General features: G+C 39.8%; 1 protein-coding gene and 1 long non-coding RNA gene across 2 annotated transcripts; one reads left to right on the top strand and one right to left on the bottom strand.

Annotated features, from left to right (window-relative positions):
* Window positions 1-1,494: 1,494 nt before the first annotated feature.
* LOC308394108 lies at window positions 1,495-3,881 on the bottom strand. Its single transcript, XR_013971114.1, has 3 exons — window positions 3,556-3,881; window positions 2,758-2,818; window positions 1,495-2,271 (listed from the first exon to the last, which is right to left on the bottom strand). It is a non-coding gene; the product is annotated as an uncharacterized lncRNA (long non-coding RNA).
* A 15,329-nt stretch (window positions 3,882-19,210) lies between these two features.
* LOC308393481 (elongation factor 2b-like) lies at window positions 19,211-26,850 on the top strand. The gene is made up of 13 exons (XM_080877271.1): window positions 19,211-19,364; window positions 20,533-20,747; window positions 20,975-21,156; window positions 21,538-21,749; window positions 21,847-22,025; window positions 22,310-22,415; window positions 22,683-22,935; window positions 23,079-23,274; window positions 23,367-23,733; window positions 23,859-24,212; window positions 24,320-24,502; window positions 25,057-25,189; window positions 26,476-26,850. Exons 1-13 carry the CDS (start codon window positions 19,362-19,364, stop codon window positions 26,667-26,669), a joined length of 2,577 nt encoding a protein of 858 aa, XP_080733397.1. The 5' UTR covers window positions 19,211-19,361; the 3' UTR covers window positions 26,670-26,850.
* The last annotated feature ends 1,132 nt before the right edge of the window (window positions 26,851-27,982 follow it).

A 27,982-nucleotide genomic window follows, 5' to 3' on the forward strand; every position in this document is an offset into this window, starting at 1 on the left:
GTGTCAACACTTATAGAAATATTGCTTCACTTTGACTGATCCGCTAAATGATACTTTGCAAAATTGCATCCTGGTTACCTGATGTCTTTATACCATGCTGTCATAGAGAGGCTGACAGAGTCTATTGGCATTATTTTCATTGACCACGTTGCAGATCTCCTGTTCATGCTAAGGGGTAAAGAAGACTCTTCTGGCATCACAATAAGGTTGCAATGCAGACCTATACTGATGCATAGTCCGGGATAATAAATTTAGCTTGAAGGATGCAATATAATGCACTGTGATAATTTACATGGGTCATACAAACACAAGAGGAACACATAGTCCCATATAGTCCACAGATTTAATTTTAAAATGCACGTCTTATGTAATCTAGTGTACAGTTTGGTAATGCCATAGAATCCATGTAGACTGTTTCACAGTGCACGACAATATGACAGCTTGGTGCCTCTTACTGTATTTTTTTAAATATCAGCTTTTCTGCACCTTATAACCTTTTTGCATGAAACTTGCTGCAAATGAAAAACCTAAAATTTGCAAATAAACTTTACAGTTTCTCCAGAAATCCCTACCTCTGCTGTTTCCCACCCTTGCTTTTATCACACAATCGTTTTGAGATTTGGCTCAAAGACGTTTTTTGAACATTTTGCTGGGGCTGCATGCAGCTTTCAGCTCAGCTTCTTTATGCATTTATTCCCCATCCATGACTCCATATTTCTCCTGGTGTCTGAATTCAAAATCAAAACACATAATGTATTCTTTAAAAACAGGGATATTCTCATGACGAATGGGTACAAAGGGCTTTCTTTGCACTCTGTAAAGAAGTTTCCCCACCTCTCTTGAGACTCTCTGCCTTCAGCGTCAACCTTCCTTTGTTGTGCCATTCTGGATTAGCTGGCTTGTGAGCTTGCAGATTCGTTTGATGTGTTCAGTGAGTGCACATCACAACCGCCACTAAGGTTAAAAGTTCTACCTTTTTGAAGACCAATAAAAGGTGAAAAGCTCAAATATTTTTCTCGTCTGATTTCTTTTAGTAGTATTATTTTCACCGGTGATATATGAAACTAAGAAGTAGTGTTTTGTTTTATATACACTGTAAAAAGAATAACCCTATTCAAATTTAAAAAAATGATGTCCAGTTGTCACATCCAAAATATTTGGCTTTATAGAATCCAAATTGAGTCACTTGATATGACCTGATACTTTTATGTTGATATAAACAATATTACTAGACTTGACTGAAACTTTAAATTTTGCATTGATCCAAATTGATTTTTTTTACATAGAACCATATTTTAATTATTGAACCAAGCTAATATATTGAAATTTAACCAACCTAATGTATTCACATCGAACCAAATTAACATGAACTAATATGTTTGTGTTGAAGCCAGGTAATTGATTTACATATATTCAAACTATATTTTTTACATTTCATTTCAGTTCAAAAATGCTCTGCATTTCCTATAAAAAACAAGACAGTTGGCCAACCAATTATTTCAAAATTATTTATTGTTCCAAACCATTTTAACTATAATCAATAGAGAGGATTAGTAATATACAGATTTAGTGCTACGGCAGAAATGATTAGAGAAATGTTTGTTTTATAAAACCTGCAATCTTTTGAAAACCAGTATAAAACCTGCAATCTTTTGAAAACCAGTATAAAACCTGCAACCTGTCTAAAACTGGCATAAAACCATTATAAAAACTCTTTTTAAACCAATTTGCAAGTACTCAAAAATGTTTATATGTGCACTGTGCCTGTACAATGTAAAAAAAAAAAAAAATCTACACATGTATCAATGAAATCAACTTAAATCTCCCTTTCAAATGGGTGTTCTTATAAATTTTGAATGTAGAATACCACTGCAGGCCAACCAAGCAAAATAACCAAGCACACATGCACATGCATGTGCACATACACATGCACACATGCATGCAAACACACTACTGTGCAGTGTTAAGTTCACAATTAAGTTTGCGAATCTTAGAGGTCATCTTGTTAAAGTCAAGCTCCATCATAATCTTTTGAAGAGCCTCAAAGGTGAACCTGAATCCTCGTGGATATTCCATATTAAGAGCATAACAGAGTCCAAAGACCATTGCCACTCCAGCTGCCACAGAAGGCAACTCATTCAGGACTTCCACACCATCAATGATTATCCCGATGTCTCGAGGCTGATGTAGGAGGCTTGAGTTGTCCCTGAAGACGAAGAGTGCCATGGTGGTACTCTGCAGCTCTTCCTCAGCTTCATCTTTCTGGGATATCTTGAGGTAAAATATGGAACAAAATGTACAAGTGAAGAACTGAAGTCTGGCACACCTGATAAATCTTTGACCATAATAAACTACTATTTTGATAGTTGTTTGGTCACAGACTATTAGAACAATTATTTGACTAATCAGATTGTGAATTGCATAATCATTAAATTAAATCAATGGTGGAACATTTTCATAAATGTTCCACAAAGCCCAAGAAAAAAAAAAGAAAACAATACAGAACCCTAAGATATTAACTTGATGAGTTGATTAATCGTTGCTGTCCTACATTAATCACTGCATTTAATAGCAGAGTTGTCAAATTTACATCAAGAGACTGCATCTCATGTAGAGACAGAACAGATATGGACATACCATGTATTCTTTTATCAAGTCCTCAACACATCAGCAAGGTGAATGAGAGGATAATGAGGGAGAGTCTAGATTATTATGAAATGTTTAAAAAGGATGTGCAGTGTAAATGCAAAATGATACCTGTTCAGATTAAATGAAAATGTATGCTTCAGCCATGGAATGGATGGAGCGATCTGTGGTTCTGAAAGCATACAGAAAAAAAAAAGAATAATGTTACTTCTCTATAAAACACATTACATAGAAAAACCAAGAAATACGTAACATGACATACCAAACAGTCTACAGACCAGCCATTAGCGACTAAGTTTGGCATAGGGTCAATTTTTTGCTGTTAAAATTAAAATTTCTTCAGAAAATGCACATTTTTCCGAGCCGCGCCTGAAAGTCAATTGAAGGAATTAGTCTTATGTCATTGATCTTATATGCTGGCGTGTTATTTCTGTCTCTAAATCATGCACATTAATAATTATCTTTTGCGCTCGGTGTACACACACATAACACACAGATATTTATATGAAGAGAGACAAACGTGCGCGCACAAACACAAGCTTGTGTCTAGAAACCGCGAGCTCACCAGAAAAATTCAAACGAAGCGGAGCACGGAGTTATACTATGAATGTTATGAACTATGAACTTATGCTAGCTAGCTTTATCCACCACCGATGCATCGTGGTAACGCTAGCTAGTTAGGCAAAAAGCCGTTTTTTACCAGTATACTAACTTGTATTCCCGACTGTGATGGTCGGTTTCTGGTAACCAGTTCTAACGTTGCGCAGGATAGCTAGCTAGCTTATAGCTAGCAGCTACAATCATGCAAAAATTAGGGGTGGCTGTCGACCCAGCTTAAATGGGGTTATTTTCTGCAATTTTGGCAATACAAATTATAAAAGCTTTTGTAACACACTTGGCTTTACTTACGTTTATTTTCAGATGAAATTAATCAAAGATGTGACATGATGTTTCCAGCAGCCATGCAGAATAAAAATGGGTCCCGGTCTATTTCTGGTGGGCGTGTTCAAGTGCAAATCACTTTGACTCAAATTAAAGATATTATCTGTTCAACATGAAAAGAAATATATGTTTTGAGAGAAATCAAAAACTTTGCGTTGTGTCCTTTGTACAGATATTTAGTTTCATCCAAATCAAAAGTGGTATTTTAAAATGCAAAAAGAAAGGGTTTCACAATCAAATCAATGATTTTATTCTGTTTTGAATGGCACTTATTAGATTGAATGAATGACTGCATGTTAGACTTTTTTCAGTGTAGAGATCAAACTCTTTTGATGTGATTGTGTAACTTTCCCAGAAGAATCAGAGATTTTGTGAAGGAGTGAAATGTTTCATTTGTTGAAAAACTTTAACAAATCATACAACATTAAAATAAGCTTCAACCAGCTTTGGTTGAAGATTGCTTTCCTCAACCCACCAAAAGAATTTCCACAGAGAGAGGAATTTTTAAAAAAAATAACTCATGGAAAGTTGCAAAAAGATAGATATAGACTGTATTACTAAGATTTTCATTGACAAAAATCCACCCATCAGTTTCTTCAGCCTCTTTTCCAATTAGGCTAACGAGTTTGTCCCAGCTGACTTGTGTGGGAGGTGGAACATATCCCGCTGACACCGACAGCACAGCTGATTTATTTTTCTGCCAAAATAACACATTTTATATTTTCTCATTGTCACTGCAACGATAAAGTTTACTGTGTGGAGGAATTTGGAGTAGGTTAGGGAAAGATCATGCTGTTACGTGTATACAAAGATGCTGCATACTGAGACGTTGGATTATAAGGATCCTTCTGATTGTCTGCCAACCCGTTCAGGGAGTATTCTGCCACTTCCTCTAGGTCACCTTGGATAGATTCGAGCCCCGCTGTGCCTCTGAATTTGATATGCAGTTGAGGAAAACGGATGAATGTGTAGCCATTATGATTATATGCTAAACCATCATTTATTCTGAAAGAAATTCCTTTATTAGGTTAAACCATCGAGTCCACAGGGGGTATGAACCCAGTCTATGGAATCTGGAGATCTGCGATGACTGAATGACCAAAAACTGAATGTGAGCTGGTTCATAACATTGTCTGTGAACATATTGCAGGCGGTAAGCTGTAACTATGTGCCAGCAGCAGAATGTTTCGGTGTGAATTACCTAAAACATGGCAGATAATAACAGTGAATCAAGGCAAACAGACTGACTTTGCGGGGTGTAACATAGTGGTCACATTTAAACGTCTTCTGTATTTGTTGAGGATTTTTGTTGGTTTTACTCAGGCATGTTTTGAGAATAGAAATCGATTAAAAATCCAAAGAACAAACAGATGTATTGTTTGAGCCTTTGACTGGGGTCAGCACCTGATTTTATCAGTAAGATTTTGAAAAAGATATGACTCAAAAACCTGAGGACAACCTTGCACAGCAGTTACATCTTTGATGGCACATACCGTACGCTATGATCCTTTTCCAAATGAACGCATCTGTGACGAGCAGAAGCAGCATCTAACTTTTCCTAGATGAGTGCTAATTAGCAGACAAATTTACTCAGTTGCAATTATAGATAAAAGCTTTATCACTGTCATGTTTGAGCAATTTCCTTTTAGTGTAGATACATAGTGAATGACTGTGAGAGTGTCCATGGATGAACTTCCCTTTCACGGTAGGATTGCTGTCCATCCTGAACAGAACACGTGTCGTGTTGTCGCTTAGTATTTTATTTTCCCCCTTTAGCACCTGGAATAAGAAAATCAAAATTTCAGTGCAAACACTGGATATAGTGGATGTTATTTGCTAGTCAAAGAAATCCTTGTGAGTCTTATTCTCTTTTTTTCTCCAGCTTGTCATGCTTGTACTGATGCTGGCTGGTGAAAATTGGACCCTCTGGCTGTAATGATGCTTGAGACCTTTCGCTGTCTCATCAATGCAAGAGATGTTTGACCTTAAAATATGGTATGCACGTGTAAAACAGCAGTGCTGAAAGAAAAAAAATACCTGAACTCATAAGGAAAATAAAAAATTATTTTCTAGATCCATTCAACCATGCAGCTCATCGTAAAGTTACGACAAGGAGAGACATGACAGAAATATAGACATCCACGAGTGGGTGACTCATTATGAAGAGAAAGGAAATGATCAGATTTTTATGTCACTGATTGGTGAATGGAGGAGTGTAGTGATACCAATTTACAAAAGCAAGGCTGATGTGCAGAGCTGTAATTACAGAGAGCTAACATTAATGAGCTATCATGAAGCTACGGGAACAGGTTTTTGAAGCTAGGTTAAAACGAGAGGTGATGATCAGTGAGCAGCACTATGGCTTCTTTCTGAGACAGAGCACTACGAATGTGACGTTTGCCTTGAGAGTTAATGGGGAAGCACAGAGAAAGTCAGGACAAGCTTCACTGTGTCTTTGTGGATCAGAGAAAGCAAATGATTGGCTGCTGAGACAGGGACTGTTGTACTATGAGGAAGTCAGGAACGGCGGAGAAGTATTGGAGGGTGGTCCAGGAAATGTATGAGGGCGGTGACAGTGGTGTGGTACGAGTGACAGATGGGTGTAATGTGGGAGTGGGATTACATCAGGATCTTTTCTGAGCCTTTTTTCATTTGCATTGTTGACAGGTTGAGAGATGAGGTCAGGGAGGAGTCTTCTGGTATACAGAGTAGGTAGCAGGTGGAAGAGCGCCTGCTGACGTGGAGGTATGCACTGGGGACGAGAAGAATGAAAGCCAGGAGAGACATGTGCAACAGTAAAAAGTACACAGAGTGTCAGGATCTGGCTTTGTGGCAAGCAGAGGTTGGACCCAAATGCAGGACTCCAGAGACAAAACATGAACTTAAACAGCTTTACAGATGAGAACTAAAGCTCAAAGTACAAAAGAATAAACTCCTGCTTGTCACAGTGTGCCAAAGCAGACTGTATGAATTGTGAAGAGTGGACCCAAAATGCAAACACGAAGGAACATGGAACAAAACTTGATATTAACAAAAGGCTTATTTGATAAGCCTGATGAAAATAGTAAGTGAAGTTGGACCCTTTACACATGTACAAGACACTGACGTGGTGACAGCACTCCTTCATTAAACACTCTTTAACTGTGGTTTGTAATGGGACACAGACACTCCCGCTCCGCTGTCACGTCCGCTCCCTCCCTCCTCTTACTGTTACTGTGAACATATAAAGAGTCACAATCACAGTCACATCCCAGCACACCTGTTCACCCTGCCTCTGCGCCACCCCGGGAGCTTGCTGCGCCACCCCTCCTCTGCAGCCGGCCAGAGACCACAGATACACACTGGGGAGAAAGTAACTAGAACTAAACTGGGAAAACTAAATGCTAAACACAAAAGACAAAGAACAAAACCTTGAATGTGATTTTTTTTTTTTTTAAACGAACAAGCGAAATCCTAGCGACCCAGAGGCATGGAAACATGACGAGGAACAACAGATGACCTGACGATGAATGAATGAAAACACACAGACTAAATACTTGCAGGAGGTGATCAGAGGAAGTGGAAACATGGGGAAACATCTGAGGCTAATATGACTTAACGAGACAAAGGAAGCACAGCCAACTACAGTTTTAGATTTTAGGTTGTGAAGTATAGGGTTGGATGGAGGCAGATGATTCACTGTGGTGACACCTAAAGAAGACAAAAATGTCCAACTTTGCCTAAATTTGTGTTTAGCAAAAATTATATTAAATATTTGAGATCAAGAATCAGATTTTCAGGCACATCCTGGATCGTTATATGCAGCATTATCCTAGTATTTTTATTTTTCCCTTCATTTGTTTACACAGGACAGATTTCATATCCTTGACTACACCTTGTGATGGAATGCAGGCTAACTCGAGCACAGGACTCCCTGAGACAATTTATTCACAGGAAACAATTGTGCAACAATTTCTTGCAGCAAGAATCTTTGTTTAGATGCAGATTCGGGTCCACAAATCATAAACCAATCGACAGAGTTCTGAAGCCGAACTGCACTAACACTGCTAGTTCAGCAATCAGGAGGTGAATGAAGTTTTTCCCTTAGCTTAAGAAGAGACAGAGGAAATCAGCAGATGAGCCACAGGTGTGATGGTCAATGTCGGGTGTACTGGCACGACACGGAGGCGTGGTTAATTCAAGCACAACCAAAACACACAGGAGAGTGAGAGAGCACAGAGCAGAGACAGACAGAAGAAGGGCTGGAGGACCACGACACGCCAAAATCGTTGCAACTGTGCACTTCTGATTACATGCCAGGAACAGTAATACGTTTATCCCTCTGGAAACAAACATCATTCTCTGTTTGCACAGCACTGCTCCTGTAGATGGCTTAGGCTTTTCCGTGCTAGATAACCAGCCCACGTTATGAAAAATTGGAAATTCAACATTATGAGAAAAAACCATTATGTCACACAATTGTGTTAGCATCTGCTGAAATTTGAAAAGTAAAATCACTGGCATGAAGTCATCCCAGTGATTTAGCATTTCAATCAGAATGCCTCAATCATTTGAATAAAGTCAAGTACAATGGAATTATACTGAATAGGTCTTTTACATCAAAGCCTTTGCTGTAAAAGCTCAGCTGCCAAAGACAGCAGACTGCATTCAACATGTAGGCTTTAAAATACAGTTTATTACATAATCATGATATTTTAGGGTTAGACGATACATTAGCCGTGTAGAAAGCTGCTGCACATTTTTATGTACTCAGTTATAAATCATATGGTTATAGCATTCAGTCTGTTGCCGCGTTCACTGCACTTGATCTCAAAATAACTCTTGTTGTTTTTGATTTCCTTCAGCTTGCCTTGGTCTATTGAGACTAGTGTCAGTAAAGACGCTGGGATCCCAGCTACTTAAATGGATTTCTGCTTTGATGAATGTGTATGCTCGAGCAGAATGCTGAGTCTTTCAATCTCGGAGACCATGTCTCGATGTTTTAAACCCTGCAGTTTCAAATAGTCTGAAACTTCTCTGTAGTTGAGTCTACAGAGTAGTAGCACTGGATAGCTCTCAAAGTTTAGCGTTGTCACAACTAGACTTTTCATTCAAGGAAGAAAACAACAAAATTCTCCACCCTTTATAAACAGCAGTGATAAAAAAGGGTGCCAGATTAAACTTGCACCTTGACTAAACAGCAGTTTCTTTGGCAATTCAAAGACATCATTTGCTAATTGGACATAAGGAAAAGAGTGAGTGTGACGTGTAGTTATATAATCTGGAGTTTCTTAAGTACATTATTGAATGTTAGAGCATAAATTAAAGATTTCTATTCTGCTAAGAAATGCTAATAGGTAGACTGAAAGCATTACCAAGAAACCCATTTGTGGCAGTGCTTGCTCAAGAGGTGCAACTGACATTTTGCTAAAGGGAGTTTGCATGCACAGTATATGTGTCTAATGCCGCGTTTCAGTAAAGCCTCTTTGCTGGCATCGCTCTGAAAGAGAGAAAAAGTGTCCTGCCAGAATTAGATCATGAGTCACTTTTAAATCACAGTGCTTTTTTTCATGTAAGTGCCTTTTTAAGGCTGTTTGCATTCAGTCACTTAATGCCCACAAATGCAAAATGTGAGATGAGTTAAAATGCAAACTGTCAGCTATTGTTAACTACTGCCATTACTTTTGTAATCAGTGCCTGCTGCATGATATAATGTTGGTATATCCTCCCATCACTCTCCGCTGCCTACTCTTCTCTATTGTTTCTCTGTCATCTTTTCCCTCTGCTTCCCGCCCATTCTGTCTTCACTGATCCTGTCCTCTGCTTTTGTCCCAATCTCATTTCTCATTCCCCATTTCCCTGCCAAGTGTAGGTTTTGACAAACCTAACTGTGAACTAGTGGATTTTCTTCTAGTCCCAAAACAAAAAAGTTTGTCATTAAAACATTTGCCACCGGAAAGCAAATACAGCCATTTATATACATAAGGGAAAACTATAGAGATATTATATCAGACTCTAACTAACACACACCTTTCTATTGATTTCTCTGGTCTCTGGACACCCTTTAAACATCAGCACGTAAGCAAAATAATTAAACATCAGCATGTAAGCATTGTGATTAAATATCAGCATATTACCACTGTGATTAAACATCAGTCTATAAGCTCTGTGATTAAATACCAGCACATATGCATCGTAATTAGAAATGTTAAATTGTCCCAGACAAGAGTCAGACTCCAGTTTCCTAATCAAAAGTATGGCGTGCTGTTGTTGCTGAGACTCTACCTGCCTTCTAATGCAGACTGGTTAGAGTTTTTAAAAAATTGTCACCTCAAGGGGCTTTACACTACAAGGTAAAGACCCAACATTAATTCAGAGAAAACCCCAACAATCAGATGACCACCTGTGAGCAAGCACTTGGTGACGGTGGAGAGTAAAAACTCCTTTTTAGTAGGAAGAAACCTCAGAAGAGCCAGGCTCAGGGAGGGGTGGCAATCTGCTGTGACTGATCGGGGTTCAGGGGAGGAAGACAGGACAAAAGACATTGTTGTCTTACCAACTTAAACACATTAATAAATATGAACATCTGTTTAAAATGTCAACAGAGTGCATTGCTCAACACATGTTACATTCTTTATGCTACCTGGAGAAAGGTTTCACCGACAGAGAGTGATTTCAATCCATGTAAGTGAGTTGTGCAAAGTATCTGCTTGGAAATCTGGTAACACTAAACTGCAGTGCTCTAACAGCTGTTTCAGTCCTACAAGCACAACCTGAACATCCTGTTGACTCAAACTGCAGAACGAGTTGGCATCGGGGACAAAAATGCAACTTAAACAGTGACATGAAATGACTGAAGTGCTTTTTGAAGGGGACACATACACAGAGCGTTAAATACAAACTTCACAGCGGAGCGGGCATTGTAGTAGAGCGATTATCACAGCAGTCTTGTTCAAACAGCTCAAAACAGCCTCTGTTTACATTTTACTGACCAGGATCCTCTTGGGTGCCGTGCACGTAATGATTTTTTTTCTGCCCAGAGAGAAAGGACAACATCGGTTCTTTATTCAAGCAACTTAAAGAGACACAAATAAATCTGTAATTTTGGTTGTTTGTTTGTTTTGTTGGGTAGAGAAGGCTGACATGGTTTGGGCATGTGCAAAGGAGGGACAGTGGATATATTGAAGATGGAGCTGCCAAGCAGGAGGAAGAGGAAAAACCACAGAGAAGAGTCAAAGACATGTTGAAGGAGGACATGCGGGTATTGATATCAGCATGGGTTTTTTTGTTGTTTGTTTTTTGGGGGGAGGGAAGGGGGGGTCAATATGTAGAATAGAATAGAATGGAATTAGAATAGAATTCAACTTTATTGTCTTTGCACATGTCACAAGTACAAGGCAACGAAATGCAGTTTGCATCCATCCAGAAGTGCTTTTGCCATAATATAGATATATTAATCAGAATCAGAATACTTTATTGATCCCTAAGGGAAAATATTTTTCATTACAGTGCTCCATTATAAACAAACATTAACAGAGACAGACAATACACTAAGAATTACAAAATATATATTAGCAATAATATAGATATATAGATATATTACAGAAATGGGTCTGTTATAGGTATGAGGGTACAAAATGTGGGTCTATTATGGATATGTTACAATGTACATGGTATAGGTATGTTATGAATATGCTATAACTATAAATATGGATGGATGTGTCCTCTCACCACTACTGTTCTCCCTCTACACTAATCACTGTACCTCCAAGAACTCGGCTGTTAAACACCTAAAGTTTGCAGATGACACCACCGTCATTGGCCTCATTCAGGAAGGTGACCTGCATACCGGCAGGAAGTTGAGCGGCTGGTACTCTGGTGCAGTTAGCACAATCTGGAGCTGAACACTCTTAAAACTGTAGAGATGACAGTGGACTTCAGGAGACATCCCTCAACTCTGCCTCCCCCTCGCCATATCAGACAGCCCTGTGTCGACTGTGAAGATCTTCAAGTTCCTGGGTACCACCATCTCCCATGACCTGAAGTGGGAGACCAACATCAACTCCATCCTCAAAAAGACCCAGCAGAGGATGTACTTCCTGAGACAACTGGGGAAGTACAGGCTTCCACAGGAGCTGCTGATCCAGTTCTACACTGCGGTCATTGAGTCTGTCCTGTGCTCCTCCACCACAGTCTGGTATGGTGCAGCCACTAAACAGGACAGGAGCAAAAACGAGCAAAAAGTTGTTGAGCTCATTGAGAAAGGAGACATCAGAGGATGCAGGGGAGGGTTTGGTGGTCCTGTAGTCTGTAATGGTCTGGAGTCCTTGCCACATGTGTCGGGGGTTGGAGTTGGAGAAGTGTTCTTCTACCTTCTTTTTGTAATGGTGTTTGGCTTTTTTGATACCCCTCTTTAGCTTAGCCCTGGCTGTAGGCGTGTGCATCTCCTGACCTGAAGGCGGTGTTGCGGGCCTTCAGGAGGCGACGAACATCCCGCTTCATCCAAGGCTTCTGGTTGGGGTACATGGTGACCCATTTCTGGGTGGTGACACTGTCTGTAGTTTTGGAGATGTAATCCAGTACAGATGAGGCCCAAAGACTTTCCCTCTGCTTATTCTCTCTTCTTGTTAAGTAAAGAACATTATTCCAAATAACACACTTTACTAAAATTGTCAAAATGATGAGCATCATACCTGCTAAACATTAGCATAAAATAGCACATGTAGCAAAGTGAAGCATTACAGCTGTTAGCATCTTTGCTTCACAATACTACGACAAGCTCAAAGTACCTTGTTTTTCCTACCTTTACAGAGCCACCAGCAGACTATAAGTCACATGGGCTAACGACATTTGAAATTGGTAAAACTGAACTGAATTAATTATTGTTATTGTATTGCTATTCATCCATTGGTATATTTAATATTTCTTAAAAATCTATTGATATATTTCTCTAACATTATCTACACATACATCTTTTACAGCATTACAGAGAGCCTTCAGGCTACCTCAGCTGACACTAGAGGCTGGAGACTTACAGTGAGATCACTTGGATGGTTTTGCTTACCCACTAAAATAATGTAGATTACATGCTCGAGGAAGCAGCACCCAAAGGACACTGGGATTACCAAAGATGACCTTAAGCGGCCTATGAACTTTTATTTTTCAGGTGTGATGGCAGAAATGAAAATGTTCTGGTCAGTGAACATTTCTGGCTTTTTGAATTTTGCTTTGGGTTTGTTCACCTTGTGGCTCAAGCCACTTTATGTTTCATGTCTTTCTTGTCAGTACTTTAGTTACTCTAGCATTGAAGTGTCCACATACATGTTAAGATCACCTGATTTCATCGTTTTGGACGGAAACTGGCATGCAAGATTTTATGACATCCACATTTCCCCCGTTCTATGAATTCATCATATCAGACAAAAACAGGCATTTTTTTTTTACAATCAATGTTTAGATATCTTGAAAATGTGTCCACTGCAACAAATAGATTTCAAATAATTGTGTAATTTTCTTATTTTGGAGTGATTAAATGTTAATTTTCTCTTTAAAAAAAAAAAAGCAGTAGTCGCCCTCGGTAACTCAATCAGTTTCAAAGACATTGTTCTTGGATTGCCTTATAATGGATGTATTATTCAGCTATAGCTGACGAGAAGTCTGACTAATGGATTTCACCTTGCATGTAAAGTTCAGTGCTTCCAATCAAGACCATCTACCTTGAAACAAGCTTCAACATCAACTTCAAGTGCATTTTGTTTTTTTATAAGATTGCTTATCTGTAATCATAAATAAGATTTAATCACCCTGAAATGAAAATGAAAGAAAAGGTTAAGGCTTAAGAGAGCAAAGTGAGGCTGATTATTCTGAGGTCAAACTAAAGGAAATATCTGGATTTGGCATCTCAGACTAGTGTCACAGAAAGTATTAGCGGAATAATATTCCTTAAAAAAAATTTGAATTTTAACAAAAACCATTGCCAGGTATGTCTGATGTGATAGGAAACCATACACCTGTAAAAATCTGGGGTCATTTCAATGCATGTCCAGTTACTCAAGCTCAACTGCCTGTCGTCTCTCCCTGCCAGTCATTCAGCTGAGTGTTGTTTACAGATATGACAGCCCAATGGGAGCAGCAGCACGAGGCTTGAGAAGCAGCACAGGTATGTTAAATTAGAAAATTTTACACAGCCTACTTGTTGTCCTCAGAGGTAATTAATGCTGTCAGACTGGTACAGCGTGTGTGTGTGTGTGTGTGAGTGAGTGTGTGTGTTTTTATATGTGTATGCACGTGTCTCTGTGTGCTTTTGTTTGTCCCTGTGTGTCTATGTCCATGTTAGGCGTAACTGTTTTCTAATTCCGTTATTAAAACAGTCATCCCCCCAGCGCTCATCTCCTTCCACTATAGTGGAATTTTTAAGCCCTTTAAACAATGCTTTTTAGGGCTATAGCATGTCTGTACAATTCATGCAGAGCTCAATCTATCGATGGGTATCATGTAATTCTTCATGAATTATTTCCTCACACATTATCATTGTAAAAAGGTGTCAATTTTAAACGTGCACACTATGACGTGAATGCAATAAATGCATTTACATAAGCTTATGAGTTCAGGCAGAACTGCAGGCATAACCTGGAAAATGGATGAATTATAAATAAGATTTGTGGATTGTGGATTTCGACAAAGATAACATTCATCATTCAAGTTTATTGCCATGGGAGATTAAACAAACATATCCTTTGAATATAAACAGGATAGCAGCCACAGCTTCTCTGGCTGTTTTCCCCTCAAAGTTATTTGCAGCTCTCTGTACGCACATGAAAGCCACAAAGATTGAAAAGAGCTCTGCAATTATGACGAACAAAATAAGAATAATACTTTGTTTTCTGGGGACTGGTTGGAGCAATCAGTCAAGTATAATCCAACACAACACCAGGGTCTTTATTTGCCCATGATTATAAGTAAAAACTGAGCTGAAACAGAGAGAGGTAACCATTCACACTCACATTCGTACCTATGGCCAATTTAGAGTCACAGTTATCCTAACTGTACTAATTGCATGTCTTTGAGTGGTTCATCTCCAGGTACCCTGCTTCATCCCACAGTCAAACACGGGGAGAGCATGCAAACTCCACATACAAAGGCCCCGGGTAGATGGCGAAGTTGGACCTTCTTGCTGTCAGGCAACCACTGTTCCACTTATTTTATATTTTAAAAAATACCCTTTCGAAGAGTAGTTTCATACCTTTTTTAATGCTTGTTTTGATTTTTAGAGGATAATTCTGTTAACGCTGCTTCAATGTATTTATTATTTTATGCATTTACATTAACTAAACCTTGAGTATATCCTTACTGCATCCATACAAAGTGGTTGGTTAGTAGTCAGGTGCTACTGAACAAAATCACCCAAGATCACCCCATAATCAGACCATGCAATGCAAAATCCCAAGAGCTGTATCCCACATTCTACAACCGTCAGTTAACACGCTAAATGTTAAAATTCATTAGAATAAGACTAAACAAGCAGGCTTCATTTGAAAGGGTTGCCCAGAAGAAGTTTCTGGCCTCTGGCTCTGGCAAAAAAAATACAACACCAAGTAGAGATGTTTGGTCATATTGCATAGCAACAGATTTGGTGAAAACTAAACACAGCATATCAGGACAAGCACCTCATATAAACTGCTAAGATGTAATTGTCATACAAGAGGACAATTATCTCATGCAACGCACCAAATTTACAATTTACAATACAAAACAAGGACTGAAAAAAACAAAAGAATCGAGGTGTCACAATGATCTCAGTGAGACTACCTGTTTAAAAAACAGATTCAATAATAACAATATAGGCAGAATGTATGCCAGTGAGAAATGTGTGGTACAACTAGTGATGAAGATCATCATTAGGGGTTAAGGATTCACAATTCCATCATTTATTTATTAATTAGAACAAAGCTATTGTTGCTCTATCTTCGGGTTGCCTGTATAACAGGTGAGTGGCACATACAAAAACAATAGAAATGACAATCATGATAATGGATATGAGTAAATCTGAGTAGGCTTCTGTGTTAAAACCTGGAACTGATGTGCCATCTACTGGATAAAAAAAAAAAAAACAACAACATCACATTAACGATACTCCCTCTTGTGGTGTAACGGAGGAATAACTACCCTTCCTGCACTATGTTATTTTTGGAGACTGGGGCACACATTATTTTACAACAATCAAAGAAAATACATATTTGAACAATCATACCATTTAACTAACTATAATATTGTAACTAAAGATTATTGGGGGGTGTCCTGTTTTGTCCACAATGTCTTTCTTGTCCTTACACAAGTCCACTCTTTTACAGTAACAAGGTCAAAATAACAGTCAAAGTAACAATTAAATTATGTTACATGATACAGGTAACATAATTTCATAACTCAGAAATGTATAAAATGCTTGGTACAACATAGACCTATTTACATGTTCAAACTCAGCACCGGATGTGCTTGGAAACTGTTCAGCTGTTCACAGTCACACCTATTCGTAATTTTCATGTTGTTTTAGAACTTGAACACTCAAAAACTGTAGAGAAAGACAACAGGTTAGTTACCAATAATACTCTTTCTATTTCCTCTTGTTTGAGATTGTCCTCTCTATATTTAGGGGTTTGTCTTAATTCTGTTATTAATTACTATTTTTTTTTCCCTACTTTCCTATTTTTTCTCACTAAAACTCTAACACTTTGCTCAGGGATAGTTTTAGGTTCAGGGCTAGTTTGCAGTGGTCACAGGGGGCATCCAGCTGGTACTTTAGGGTGAGCCGCCCCATAACCTGTCCACTGCCACTTTTCTAAGCCCAAGGTTTGTACACATTCTGTGTGAAAATACCATTCAAATGTAATCAAGATTCTTATATTCAATGAAAACAAACTTATGACAATAGTAATACTGTATGTGTATCCTTAGACATACAGCTGCTCCACTGTGCTTACACTGAAACCTGACACTGGCTTCGATAAAACACATAAAGGTAGCAGGTAGTTGTTTAACACCTTCCCAAAACAGCTGTGACTCTGAGTAAATGCAATGATTTATATTGTATTCATAACAGAAATATTAAAACAACATAACAAGTGAGAAAATGTACCATTTTAAGAACAACCGTAATATTTGACAGACTGAGACACCTCAGTGACCCACTTCACATTTATCATTTTTATATGTTTGCATCAAAAAAATGTTTAAAACAAAAACTGGTTTAATGAATCCCCAAAACAAACTACTCAGTCTCTAACTGACATTGGGTAACATTTTGCTGCATTCGAAGACAGCTGGAAAGTCGGATTTCATAATTTCGAATGAAGTTCTTAAGAAGGTTCTTACAGTTTTTGCTCGTTGCTTGAACACTATAAACCCATGCTTAGACTAAAGTAACACAACTTGAAGCTTTTGTTACCATACCTCAAACACATGTACCCATACCTTAAACAAAAGTGCTGCTTTGCACTCTGGTTGCAATTATGCAACACACTTACTCCTTTATGCAACACACATGGTCCTGCATGCTACACTCTATTTCATACATAAGACACTTCGTTCAAAAATGAAATTTCAGGGTGCCATTTGGAAAACACATGTATCCAAAATACAAAACACATCGGGTAATTGCAACCACTCAAATATACACCTGAAGGCACTTACTTGCAAAACTGAACACCAATTAGCCAACCACAAAAAGCCCTCAGTTTAGCCATTTCAAGAACTTTGCAAGCATGGATGGAGGGAGAGCAAGAGGAAGAGGAGGAGGAGGTCAAAGAGGCCATGCACGGACCCATATTTCTGATGATATAAGAGCAACTTTGGTGGACCATGTCATCAACCACGGCCTGACTATGAGGGAAGCTGGGCAGAGAGTCCACCCACATCTAAGCCGCTTCACAGTGGCATCTGTAATAAGAAAATTCCGACTAGAAAACAGGTCTGTCTTCATCTCACTGCCTTCTACTCCACTCAGATGGTTTTATAGTACTGTTCTACAGTATATCACCATATCAAGTGTACAGCGTACTGCAGGGTGCTAATGCTCCTTTTGCAGCCAAAGTGGTAGTTTCTGTGAAACATACCATGATTACTTATATTGAAGTACAGTGTTGTACAGTGGATGATACAGTATATACAGTAAAGTACTGTAAGAAAAATAAGCAAACCGATGACAATATGTGGTTGTATTTCTCTAGAATGACTCGAAGACCTTCTGGGGGAGGACGCCAACGCCTGTTCACACAACGGCAGGAACTTGCCGTTGTGGACCTAGTGAGGGCAGACAATGCCATCCGTCTCCACCAGCTACGAAAGCAAATACTTGCAGACAGGCAAGTGTTCAACAACATAAACCATGTGAGCATCACCACCATCAGACGCATCTTGGGAAAACACAGCATCACCATGAAGCAGCTCTACAGAGTCCCATTTGAGAGGAACAGTGACAGGGTCAAAGGACTTCGAGCTGAATATGTACCAATATGCCTTCTGAATGAACAATGGAAATGAAAGACTGCAGTGTTTTATATAAAGTAGACTAGTGTGTTCCCCCTGCTCTGTAAGTGTTTGCATATGATGCAAGTATGTGTCATTTTGTCAACAGAGTTACATTTTGACAAAGGAATGTTAGGTTTTGATAGCAGAGTTTAGGTTTTGAGAGTAGAGTTTCAATTTGGTGCAGATGTGAATGGTATATTTCCCAGTGTTGTGTCATGTTTACTTGTGTTTAGGGTTTTGGCACAATGAGCAAAGTTTTGCAAAATGTGTTCAGGCAACGGGCAAAAACTGTAAGTTTTAACTCGGGAAACTGGGGGGATCTCGGTGGCAGCCAAGAAAATAATGCTGATCTAATGGACCATCTTTTTTTAGAGGAAAAGAAATAATTAACCATCCAGCCATTCACAAAGGCAATCAACCATAACTGACAAAAGATTATAAATCATCATTTAAATTAGTTTACCGAGAGTATGTTCTATATTAAAATGATAAAGACAGGACATCGTATTAACTGTCTCCTTTCTGGGAAATGTTGTTCTGCCTTTAAGAGGATTATCTTCAGCTATAATTTCTAAAAACTCTGTCTTTAGTGTATACTCTTTACCAGTGCCATTTGGGATGCTGTTTTGCACAATAGCTGCCCTTTTTTTATTTCTTTAATCTAACTTCATGTTTTATTTCTTTATTTTTATCACTGTTGTATTTCATATTGTAAGGACTACACTGGAGACCTGTGGACTTTTACTTTTAACAGTGTTGTTTTTATTGTTGATTATCCTAATTTGTTTATTTTTACCTGTTAACATATCTAAATTTAGTATTTGTATGACTGGTACTCACTTTATTTTCCTGCTGACCTTGTTAGTGAAAGAGGCAAATATTTTACCGTTATCGAGCTACACTACAAGACGAAATCTCTGGATGTGTTTTTGTTTGTGTTTAGAGCATGGTTACTCTGGACAGTCCTGTGTTTCCTTTGTCGCCAAGTGTAAACTATCGTGATAACATATAAATCGCATGAAAGCACCCGGAAGCAGCTGGAAATTGAGCCACGTTTTCCTTTATTTTGTGCATGGAACGAAAGTTCGAGTGCCCGATTTCAACTTATCGAATGTACCATTACGTGATGACGCATGTGGCTGACGCAAGCAGTATAAAGCGCTATTTTCTGACGTCAGCGCCCTCTTCCCTGCCTATGCCCTCGTGAGGTGGGCAGTGTAAAATTCCTTGTCTCTTTTCTCCACCAAGAGAATCCAAAACCATCTGTCAAAATGGTGAGTTGATGTTATTTTTTAAACTGAGTAATGAATTGTTGGGCACATAAGCTTTCCTCGCTGTCAATATTAAGTTGAGTATGTGAATATTGTAAGGATGTATTGTTACTTGCATAATAGTGTGTGTGGTCTGTGCTCTGATCAAAATGGCAACCATTTTGTTATCTGCCGGTGGCCTGCAAGGCCCGCGAAGGCTGACTAAAGGCAGTTTGAAAATGTTGCTAAATCACACATATCTATTTGCCTACGTTAGTGCCTCCGTGGAAGGATTAACGTTTCTCCCGACTCTTTTAAAGGTTAAAATGATAAATTGTAACCGCTAATGTAGCTAACTTTACAACGACTGCGTTTTGCGGCATCGTTAGCCGTCGTTCCAGTAAATTGTCACTTATGGCCATACAAATGTCACAGAACCAAGATATGAGTAGGCTTTTGAAAATTGAAAACGTAATGGGTCAAGCCAAATGGTTAAAAAGTGAGCTTGACCTCGTTCTGATCTGTAGGAATAATTTGCCGGTACGTCGGCGCTGTCAGTGTTAGCATTTAGCATGGATTCAAAGTCTGTACACGTGGCCTGCTCACGCCGACGTTATGCCGGGTGTTTGTGTTTTAACAGCCTTTTGCCAACGTATTTTTAAGTAAGGTGATACTTTTTTAAATATGATGGTTTCAAATCGATATTTGGATAAAACCCGGGGCAGACGACTTGGATACTTTTTTAAGCCAAACGTAGACAACAGTAACGTCATCTTTGATGATGGCGGACACCCAACGCCCAGGGTGGAAGTGCAGCACAGCTGAGTTTACCTTATGTAAGCAACATTTTTACAGGGCTGAGGGCGCAGTTATTGTTAGATGTAGCAAATGAACGATCCATGTATACTAAGCAGAATTACACAAAGCGTGAGCCACAGAGCCTGTTGTTTAAAATAACGGACATAAAGGGGGTGCACTTTTACCGTTATCCCGTCTTTAGTATCTTGTCCCACATTAGTTGGTGTCACAAATGATGCCTTTAACCTCATCTGCACTTAACAGGAGAATCAAAATAAAATAATCACAACATTGTATTTTCAACTCACTTTCTTAAATTATTTTTATTTTAAAGCTTAGGGCCAAGAAAATCAGACATGTGTTAAATGGTCTAATCTTGACTCTGTCCCTTCAGGTGAACTTCACCGTAGACCAGATCCGTGCCATCATGGACAAGAAGGCCAACATCCGTAACATGTCCGTGATTGCGCACGTGGACCATGGAAAGTCAACTTTGACAGATTCCCTGGTGTCAAAGGCTGGCATCATTGCCTCAGCTCGTGCTGGAGAGACCCGTTTCACAGACACCCGCAAAGATGAGCAGGAGCGCTGCATTACCATCAAGTCAACGTAAGGAATTTTTTATTTTATTTTTTTTGCATTTTAATTGATGTGAGATTTTTAAATTTAAGACAACAAATGTGCTGGGATTAAAGAATCTCATATCAGTTTCATATAGAGCTCAATTTTCTTAATACCTGTACAGTGTATCGTAGTATTTGGTCATTATGTGGTATGTTGGGCTATGTTGAGCACAGAATTTGTGGTAAAATTAAATGTTTTGTCTTAACTTGCAGAGCTATCTCCCTGTACTACGAGCTGAGTGAAAATGACACCGCCTTCATTAAGCAGTCCAAGGATGGCTCTGGTTTCTTGATCAACTTGATCGATTCCCCAGGGCACGTTGATTTCTCCTCTGAAGTGACTGCTGCTCTCCGTGTCACTGATGGAGCCCTGGTTGTGGTGGACTGCGTGTCTGGTAAGAGCCAAACCAAATATTTGTGGGCTTTTAACATTTTCACCTGCCAGTTCCAAGACCACAAAAAATAAGATACTAGGTGTAGTAGAACTGCAAGATATTTTTTTAGCTGTAGCCCAGCTATTTAATAGTGACCTGCTTTAGTGTTTGTGTTTAGATTGGTTAGGAGAGATGAGTATTGGCATTGGGTTTCAGGACAAGTTTACAGTCAACATGACTAAAGAACTGAGAGTAAATTGTTTCCATGCATTAAGAATATGCTCACACACCAAAGGAAGACTTGTGCCAGCACAGTCCTTGATACTTTTTTTGCTTATCTGAAATAAGATTTATAACTTTACATGCTCTTCAATTAGTTGTCGTATTATGTGTCCCTACTAGGCGTCTGTGTGCAGACTGAGACTGTGCTCCGTCAGGCTATTGGCGAGCGTATTAAGCCAGTCCTGATGATGAACAAGATGGACCGTGCCTTGCTGGAGCTGCAGCTTGAACCTGAAGACCTTTACCAGACCTTCCAGCGTATTGTTGAGTCTGTCAACGTAATCATTTCCACCTATGGCGAGGATGAAAATGGACCTATGGGTAACATCATGGTGCGTAGCAGTCTGAACGTTTTAATTGGAACAAAGATTTGTCCGTTTGTCTGAGTACTCAGCACAGTTGCTGATATACTGTTGTCTCACTTTCAAGGTTGATCCAGTCCTCGGCACCGTTGGCTTTGGCTCCGGCCTCCATGGCTGGGCTTTCACCCTCAAGCAGTTTGCTGAGATGTATGCAGCCAAGTTTGCTGCCAAGGGCAACGCCCAGATGACACCCGTTGAGCGCTGCAAGAAGGTGGAAGACATGATGAAGAAGCTGTGGGGTGATAGGTGCGTTTCTAATACATAGAACCTCAGCTGTAGTGTTGAGGGCTGTCGAGATGTCAGATTGAGTGCATGGGGGCTCTCTTAAAGAGACCATTTCAGAGGGAATTGTGCAGAGTTTAAAGTGTGATTCTGAGCATAAGGTTATGATGGGAAATTGCACAGGGTGGGGTTTTTGTTTTTTTTTGCTTTTATACATTCTAATTTAATAAAGTAAATTAACAGTGGCTTCTGTTATATAAATGTTTTTAGTGTATCTGTAATGATTAATTACACTTTTTCTTTTCTAGGTACTATGACACAGCAAATGGAAAGTTCGTCAAGTCTGCAATTGGAGCCGATGGCAAAAAGTACCCCCGCACCTTCTGTGCTCTTGTTCTGGATCCCATCTTTAAGGTATGAAACCTTTGATAATGTTTAAATATTTAAAAAGGGTTAACTGGAAGAAGAAATGGCAACACTGGCGGTCCGACCTTATGTACTTGTTAGTCTGCCTTAGTCAGAATAAAAGTTGCCTTGTATGCCTGCATGTGATGACTCAAACATTCTTCACTTTGACCTGACTAATCAGTGATGACAACCTTAAGCCTGAGCAGGCGCAGATGCTTTATTAGCATGTTCATAATAAATTGCACTGAACTAATATAAATGGTTTCCCTCTAGGTGTTTGATGCCATCATGAACTTCAGAAAGGATGAAGCTGCCAAACTGATCCAGAAGATGGACATCAAGTTGGATAATGAGGACAAGGATAAGGAGGGCAAGCCTCTCCTGAAGGCTGTCATGCGCCGCTGGCTGCCCGCTGGAGAAGCCCTTCTGCAAATGATCACCATTCACCTGCCTTCACCTGTCACTGCCCAGAAGTACCGTTGTGAGCTCCTCTATGAAGGACCTGGAGATGACGAGGCTGCCATGGGTATGCAGCTGATGTATTTCAAATTTGCTCATGCACCAAGCAGTTGACATTGTTTGAAACACCTGCTTAAAATAACCCAGAATTTTAGTCGTTGGATTATTATTTTTAAGCTTGACATTGCTTTGCGTGTTAATGGTCATTAGGTATCAAGAACTGCGACCCCAAGGCTCCCCTGATGATGTACATCTCAAAGATGGTCCCCACCAGTGACAAGGGTCGCTTCTATGCATTTGGTCGTGTGTTCTCTGGGTCTGTGTCCACTGGCCTGAAGGTACGCATCATGGGACCAAACTTCGTCCCTGGCAAGAAGGACGACCTCTACTTGAAGCCAATTCAGAGGTTGGTTTCAGCATCTTCTTAATTAATTATTGGCAATAAATTTGTGAGGTAGGTAGGCCAGAACTGATTTGTCCTGCTCTGATCTCTACCAGGACCATTCTGATGATGGGCCGTTACGTTGAGCCCATTGAAGATGTGCCTTGTGGTAACATTGTGGGTCTGGTTGGAGTGGACCAGTTCCTCGTCAAGACAGGCACCATCACCACCTACGACCAGGCACACAACATGAGAGTGATGAAGTTCAGCGTCAGCCCCGTTGTCAGAGTTGCTGTGGAGGCCAAAAATCCCGCTGACCTGCCTAAGCTGGTGGAGGGTTTGAAGCGTCTGTCCAAGTCTGATCCTATGGTGCAGTGCATCATTGAGGAGTCTGGAGAGCACATTGTTGCTGGAGCTGGAGAGCTGCACCTGGAGATCTGTCTGAAGGATCTGGAGGAGGATCATGCCTGCATTCCAATCAAGGTAATATATTGAATTTAAGTAAAAGAGCACTGCACTTAATCTTAAGGTTTATACGACAGATGAGATATTTAGGCGTTATTTTGATATGTCCCTCTAAACATTTGTGCATTAACACTTTTTTCCAGAAATCTGATCCTGTGGTGTCCTACAGAGAGACAGTCAGTGCAGAGTCAGATATCATGTGTCTGTCAAAGTCACCCAACAAGCACAACCGTCTGTTCATGAAAGCCCGTCCCTTCGAGGAAGGCCTGGCAGAAGACATTGAGAAGGGTGACGTTACCTCTCGTCAGGAGCTCAAGGGCCGTGCCCGTTACCTTGCTGACAAGTACGAATGGGACGTCGGCGAGGCCAGAAAAATCTGGTGCTTCGGTCCTGATGGAACTGGCCCCAACCTGCTGGTGGATGTTACCAAGGGAGTGCAGTACCTCAATGAGATCAAGGACAGTGTTGTCGCTGGTTTCCAGTGGGCCGCCAAGGAGGTAAGAGCCTTGAGAGTATACTCGTGAGTGTAATATAAGCATTTTAAAAACGTTCTATCCAGTGATTCATGGATATTTGTTTAAAAGTGGTGTTTGAATGTTTTCAGGGTGTCCTCTGTGAAGAGAACATGCGTGCCATTCGCTTCGACATCCATGATGTGACCCTGCATACAGATGCTATTCACCGTGGTGGTGGCCAGATTATCCCCACAGCCCGCAGAGCTCTGTATGCTTGTGAGCTCACAGCTGAGCCCAGAATTATGGAGCCCGTCTACCTTGTCGAGATCCAGGTCAGTGTTTTTCCCCTGTGATGTTTTAGTTTCCAATTCGTAGCTCGTGGAAAATGGCACAGGGAAAGTTATATCCAAAGCTTGTGTCAATAGGTGGATTGTACGGGACAGAAAAATAAAAAAATACTACAGTTATTAAAGTCATTAAAAGTGAAGTATGGAATACTTGGATTTCGGTGTTGGTGCAGTTAACACTTTGATAGACTGCTACGTTTAAAAGGGAGCCAGAAGGTTTAAAAAAAAAAGTTCGGTATTCTGGTTCAGTGAATCAAATTAGCTGAGATGAAGTATTTCATTGCTTAATAAGTACCCAACTTTGACTAAAGCAGAGTCTCTAATAATACAGTTTAAATGGTTGAGTTGCAGGGCTGACGGTTGCTGCCAGCTAAACCTTGTAAATCTCTTTAATTCTAAATCTTGTTGAACGAGTTTACCACACCTTTCAATGCACTACAGAGTTTAGTAATGCTGATTTTAGTCTTTTTATCACAGCTCACTTTAATAGCATTAAACAAACTGAAGTCGGTACCACTCACCATCTGTTTGCTCCACAGTGCCCTGAAGGTGCAATGGGTGGGATTTACGGTGTGCTGACCAGGAGGCGTGGTCATGTGTTCGAGGAGTCCAGGGTCATGGGAACACCTATGTATGTCATCAAGGCCTACCTGCCTGTCAACGAGTCATTTGGTAAGTCCTCTTTTGTTCTGAAGAGTCAAACGGCATCATCATCTAAGCTTAATTTATGTTCAGGTTTCAATCCCAAGTTCAAAAATTACCAACAGGTGAAAGTTTGCTTGTTTTCTGTATTTTAAAATGAATATGAAGCTGTGTTATATTTAGTAGGGGTGCAACAATACTCGTATCGATATTGAACCGTTCGATACAGTACTTTCGGTTCGGTACGCATATGTATCGAACAACACAAAATTTTTAATTTATTTTATCAACTTTCCTTCTGACAATGCTGTCTGTGTTGAGTGCTCAGTGGATCTGCGCTCGACAGTGCAGCCTAGGCGGAATAGTCGAACGCAGATTCACTGAGCGCAGGGCAAGCTAGCGAGACAGAAGTTAAGCTCTCCTTGCAACATGGCAAATTGAACCTCCCCCACCCTCATTCAGATCTGGCGTTTGGAACTATTTTGGTTTTCATGTGACGTATGACCCTGAAGGTAAGCGCGTCATGGACAAAAGTAAAACAGTATGTTGGATGTGCCAATGTTCAATTACATTGGTGGGAACTAGTGCGTTAGCGCAGTTAGCGCCTTAATGTGTTGACGCTGTCCAGCCCCACACACGGGGCGATCTGCGGTAGCTCGTTAACAGAGACTTGCCGTGTTGTGGCGTTAACATCATTTCAACTAGATTAACGCTGACAGCACTAGTGGGAACACAACGAATATGACAGCACATTTACGCCGACATCATCCTAGTGCAAAGACAAGTGGAAGCAGACAAAAACAACAAGCACGCATGCTACAAACTTTACCAGAGTAATTTAGACAGCCGTTAGCACATGATTCTCCTTATGGGGACCTGATATGTTTAATATGCTGCTGAGACTATAGCCCAGAGGAAGCGTATAGTATAGCTTTTATTTTGGAAAGAGCCATTTCTCTGTAATAAACTCTCTTTTCCAAAGATGAGTGATTCCTCGATCAGAGATTTATTTTTTTTATTACTTTGTTGTTTCAGCAACATTATATTTAAAAACTTTACTTTTGAGTTAAAATATATATTTATAATTTTAATAAATGACAAATTAAAAAAGCATGAACTTTTTTTCTTTTTTTTCTTTTTTTTTGTATCGAAAAAATATTGAACTGTGACATCAAAGTATCGAACCGGACCGTGAATTTTGTGTATCGTTGCACCCCTAATATTTAGATGTGACCAACAGGGGGGAAAAAATGTGTTTTTCAAGTCATGTGATACTCTGAGTATACGAGGTATTAAATAATACTTTCTGTCACCAGGTTTCACAGCTGACCTGCGTTCCAACACTGGTGGCCAGGCTTTCCCACAGTGCGTGTTTGACCATTGGCAGATCCTCCCTGGAAACCCACTGGATGCCACATCCAAGCCTGGTGTAGTTGTCCTTGAGACACGTAAACGTAAAGGTCTCAAAGAAGGTGTCCCAGCCTTGGACAACTACCTGGACAAATTGTAAAAGCTTGGACACCCCTCTTGGCACTTGTCTCATTCCTCCATGCCCAACACATTTAAGTCTACGTTGTGGGACCGGACTGTACAGAACAAAGTGAGCACTAATGTTTGCCAAAAGGATTGACAATAATTAAGAAATGACTACAAAAATTGTAAACGATAAATAAAAGAAAATAAAAACTTTATGTATCAAGCTGCTTTCTTTATTGGGGATGATTGTGTGGGTAGTTTTCTTTTTTGTTTTGCCCACTCGTAAATCTGGTGAAAATGTTGAATTTGGAATGATTATTCTTTATTTGCTTTTAGCCTGGCCTGTACTTCTTTCTTTTCTATATACCCCTGCTGCCAGCAACACCTGTGGCTAAAGACAGTGTTCTGGTTGTTGGTCCATCCCATTCCCATAAATGTGATTACTCAGTGCCTCAAAGCAATTTCATTTGGCACAAATATTTACTTTTGACTACCATCTAAAAATCAAACTGGGGAGCTGAAACAAACTTATTGGCCAGAGACAACATTCTTTAATGTGCAGCACTCCACATGTCTAATAGGATAAAGTGATGGCAGTTTATACTCTGAAGATTAAAAAGACTGGTGGGTGGGTGTGTACATCCATGAGCATTTTGTTAACTGTTTGATTTTATTGTACTTAGGGCTGCTCAATTAATCGAATTTTAATCACGATTACGATCTGGGCTTTCAACGATCATTAAAAATGACTGAGCCGATTATTAGACCCTCCCTCATGCTTTACTCTCGCGCTGCTCCGTGTGGTAAGTCAAGCGCACCGCTCTCCATTTCGAACACGCGTCACAACAATTAAGAGGACCCGAGGGAAGCTCGGAAAGCTAAGCAGAAGTTATTTGGAGAGGAGAGTGACTGCCGTTGGTTGAAAAGAGGTTAAAAAAAAAAACTTCAGTGGTGTGGAAACATTATGGGTTGGCGGAGTTAGACGTGGATCAAGTAGACAGTGTGTAAACTTTGCTACGATGTAGTAGCTGCACCACAGAGCAACACTGCAAAGTTGACTAAACATAGATGTTTACATTTTTCATTTATTCAATTCAATCTTTATTGGCAGACTACATGTCCATAAAAACAAGACAAGAAACACACACACAACTCCCCCCCCCACACACACACACAACACAAGGTATACCATTAAATATATATATGTATATAAATAAGTATATAAAGCATTTGTAAAAATATAAAACCATAATATACATAAAACACAATTATTTAAAATAAATCAATAAATACACAAACACTTTAACCAGTGCTTTCTGAGACTGGATGAGTAACGGGAACCACTCA

This window comes from Rhamphochromis sp. 'chilingali' (genome assembly GCF_963969265.1).
Source record: "Rhamphochromis sp. 'chilingali' genome assembly, chromosome: 3".
Taxonomy (NCBI): domain Eukaryota; kingdom Metazoa; phylum Chordata; class Actinopteri; order Cichliformes; family Cichlidae; genus Rhamphochromis; species Rhamphochromis sp. 'chilingali'.

Bases quoted from the DNA above. Each gene is read 5' to 3' on its own strand.
- LOC308393481 (XM_080877271.1), top strand. The intron at 24,503-25,056 runs GTCAGTGTTTTT...TTTGCTCCACAG, and splicing joins TCTACCTTGTCGAGATCCAG to TGCCCTGAAGGTGCAATGGG. The intron at 25,190-26,475 runs GTAAGTCCTCTT...TTCTGTCACCAG, and splicing joins GCCTGTCAACGAGTCATTTG to GTTTCACAGCTGACCTGCGT.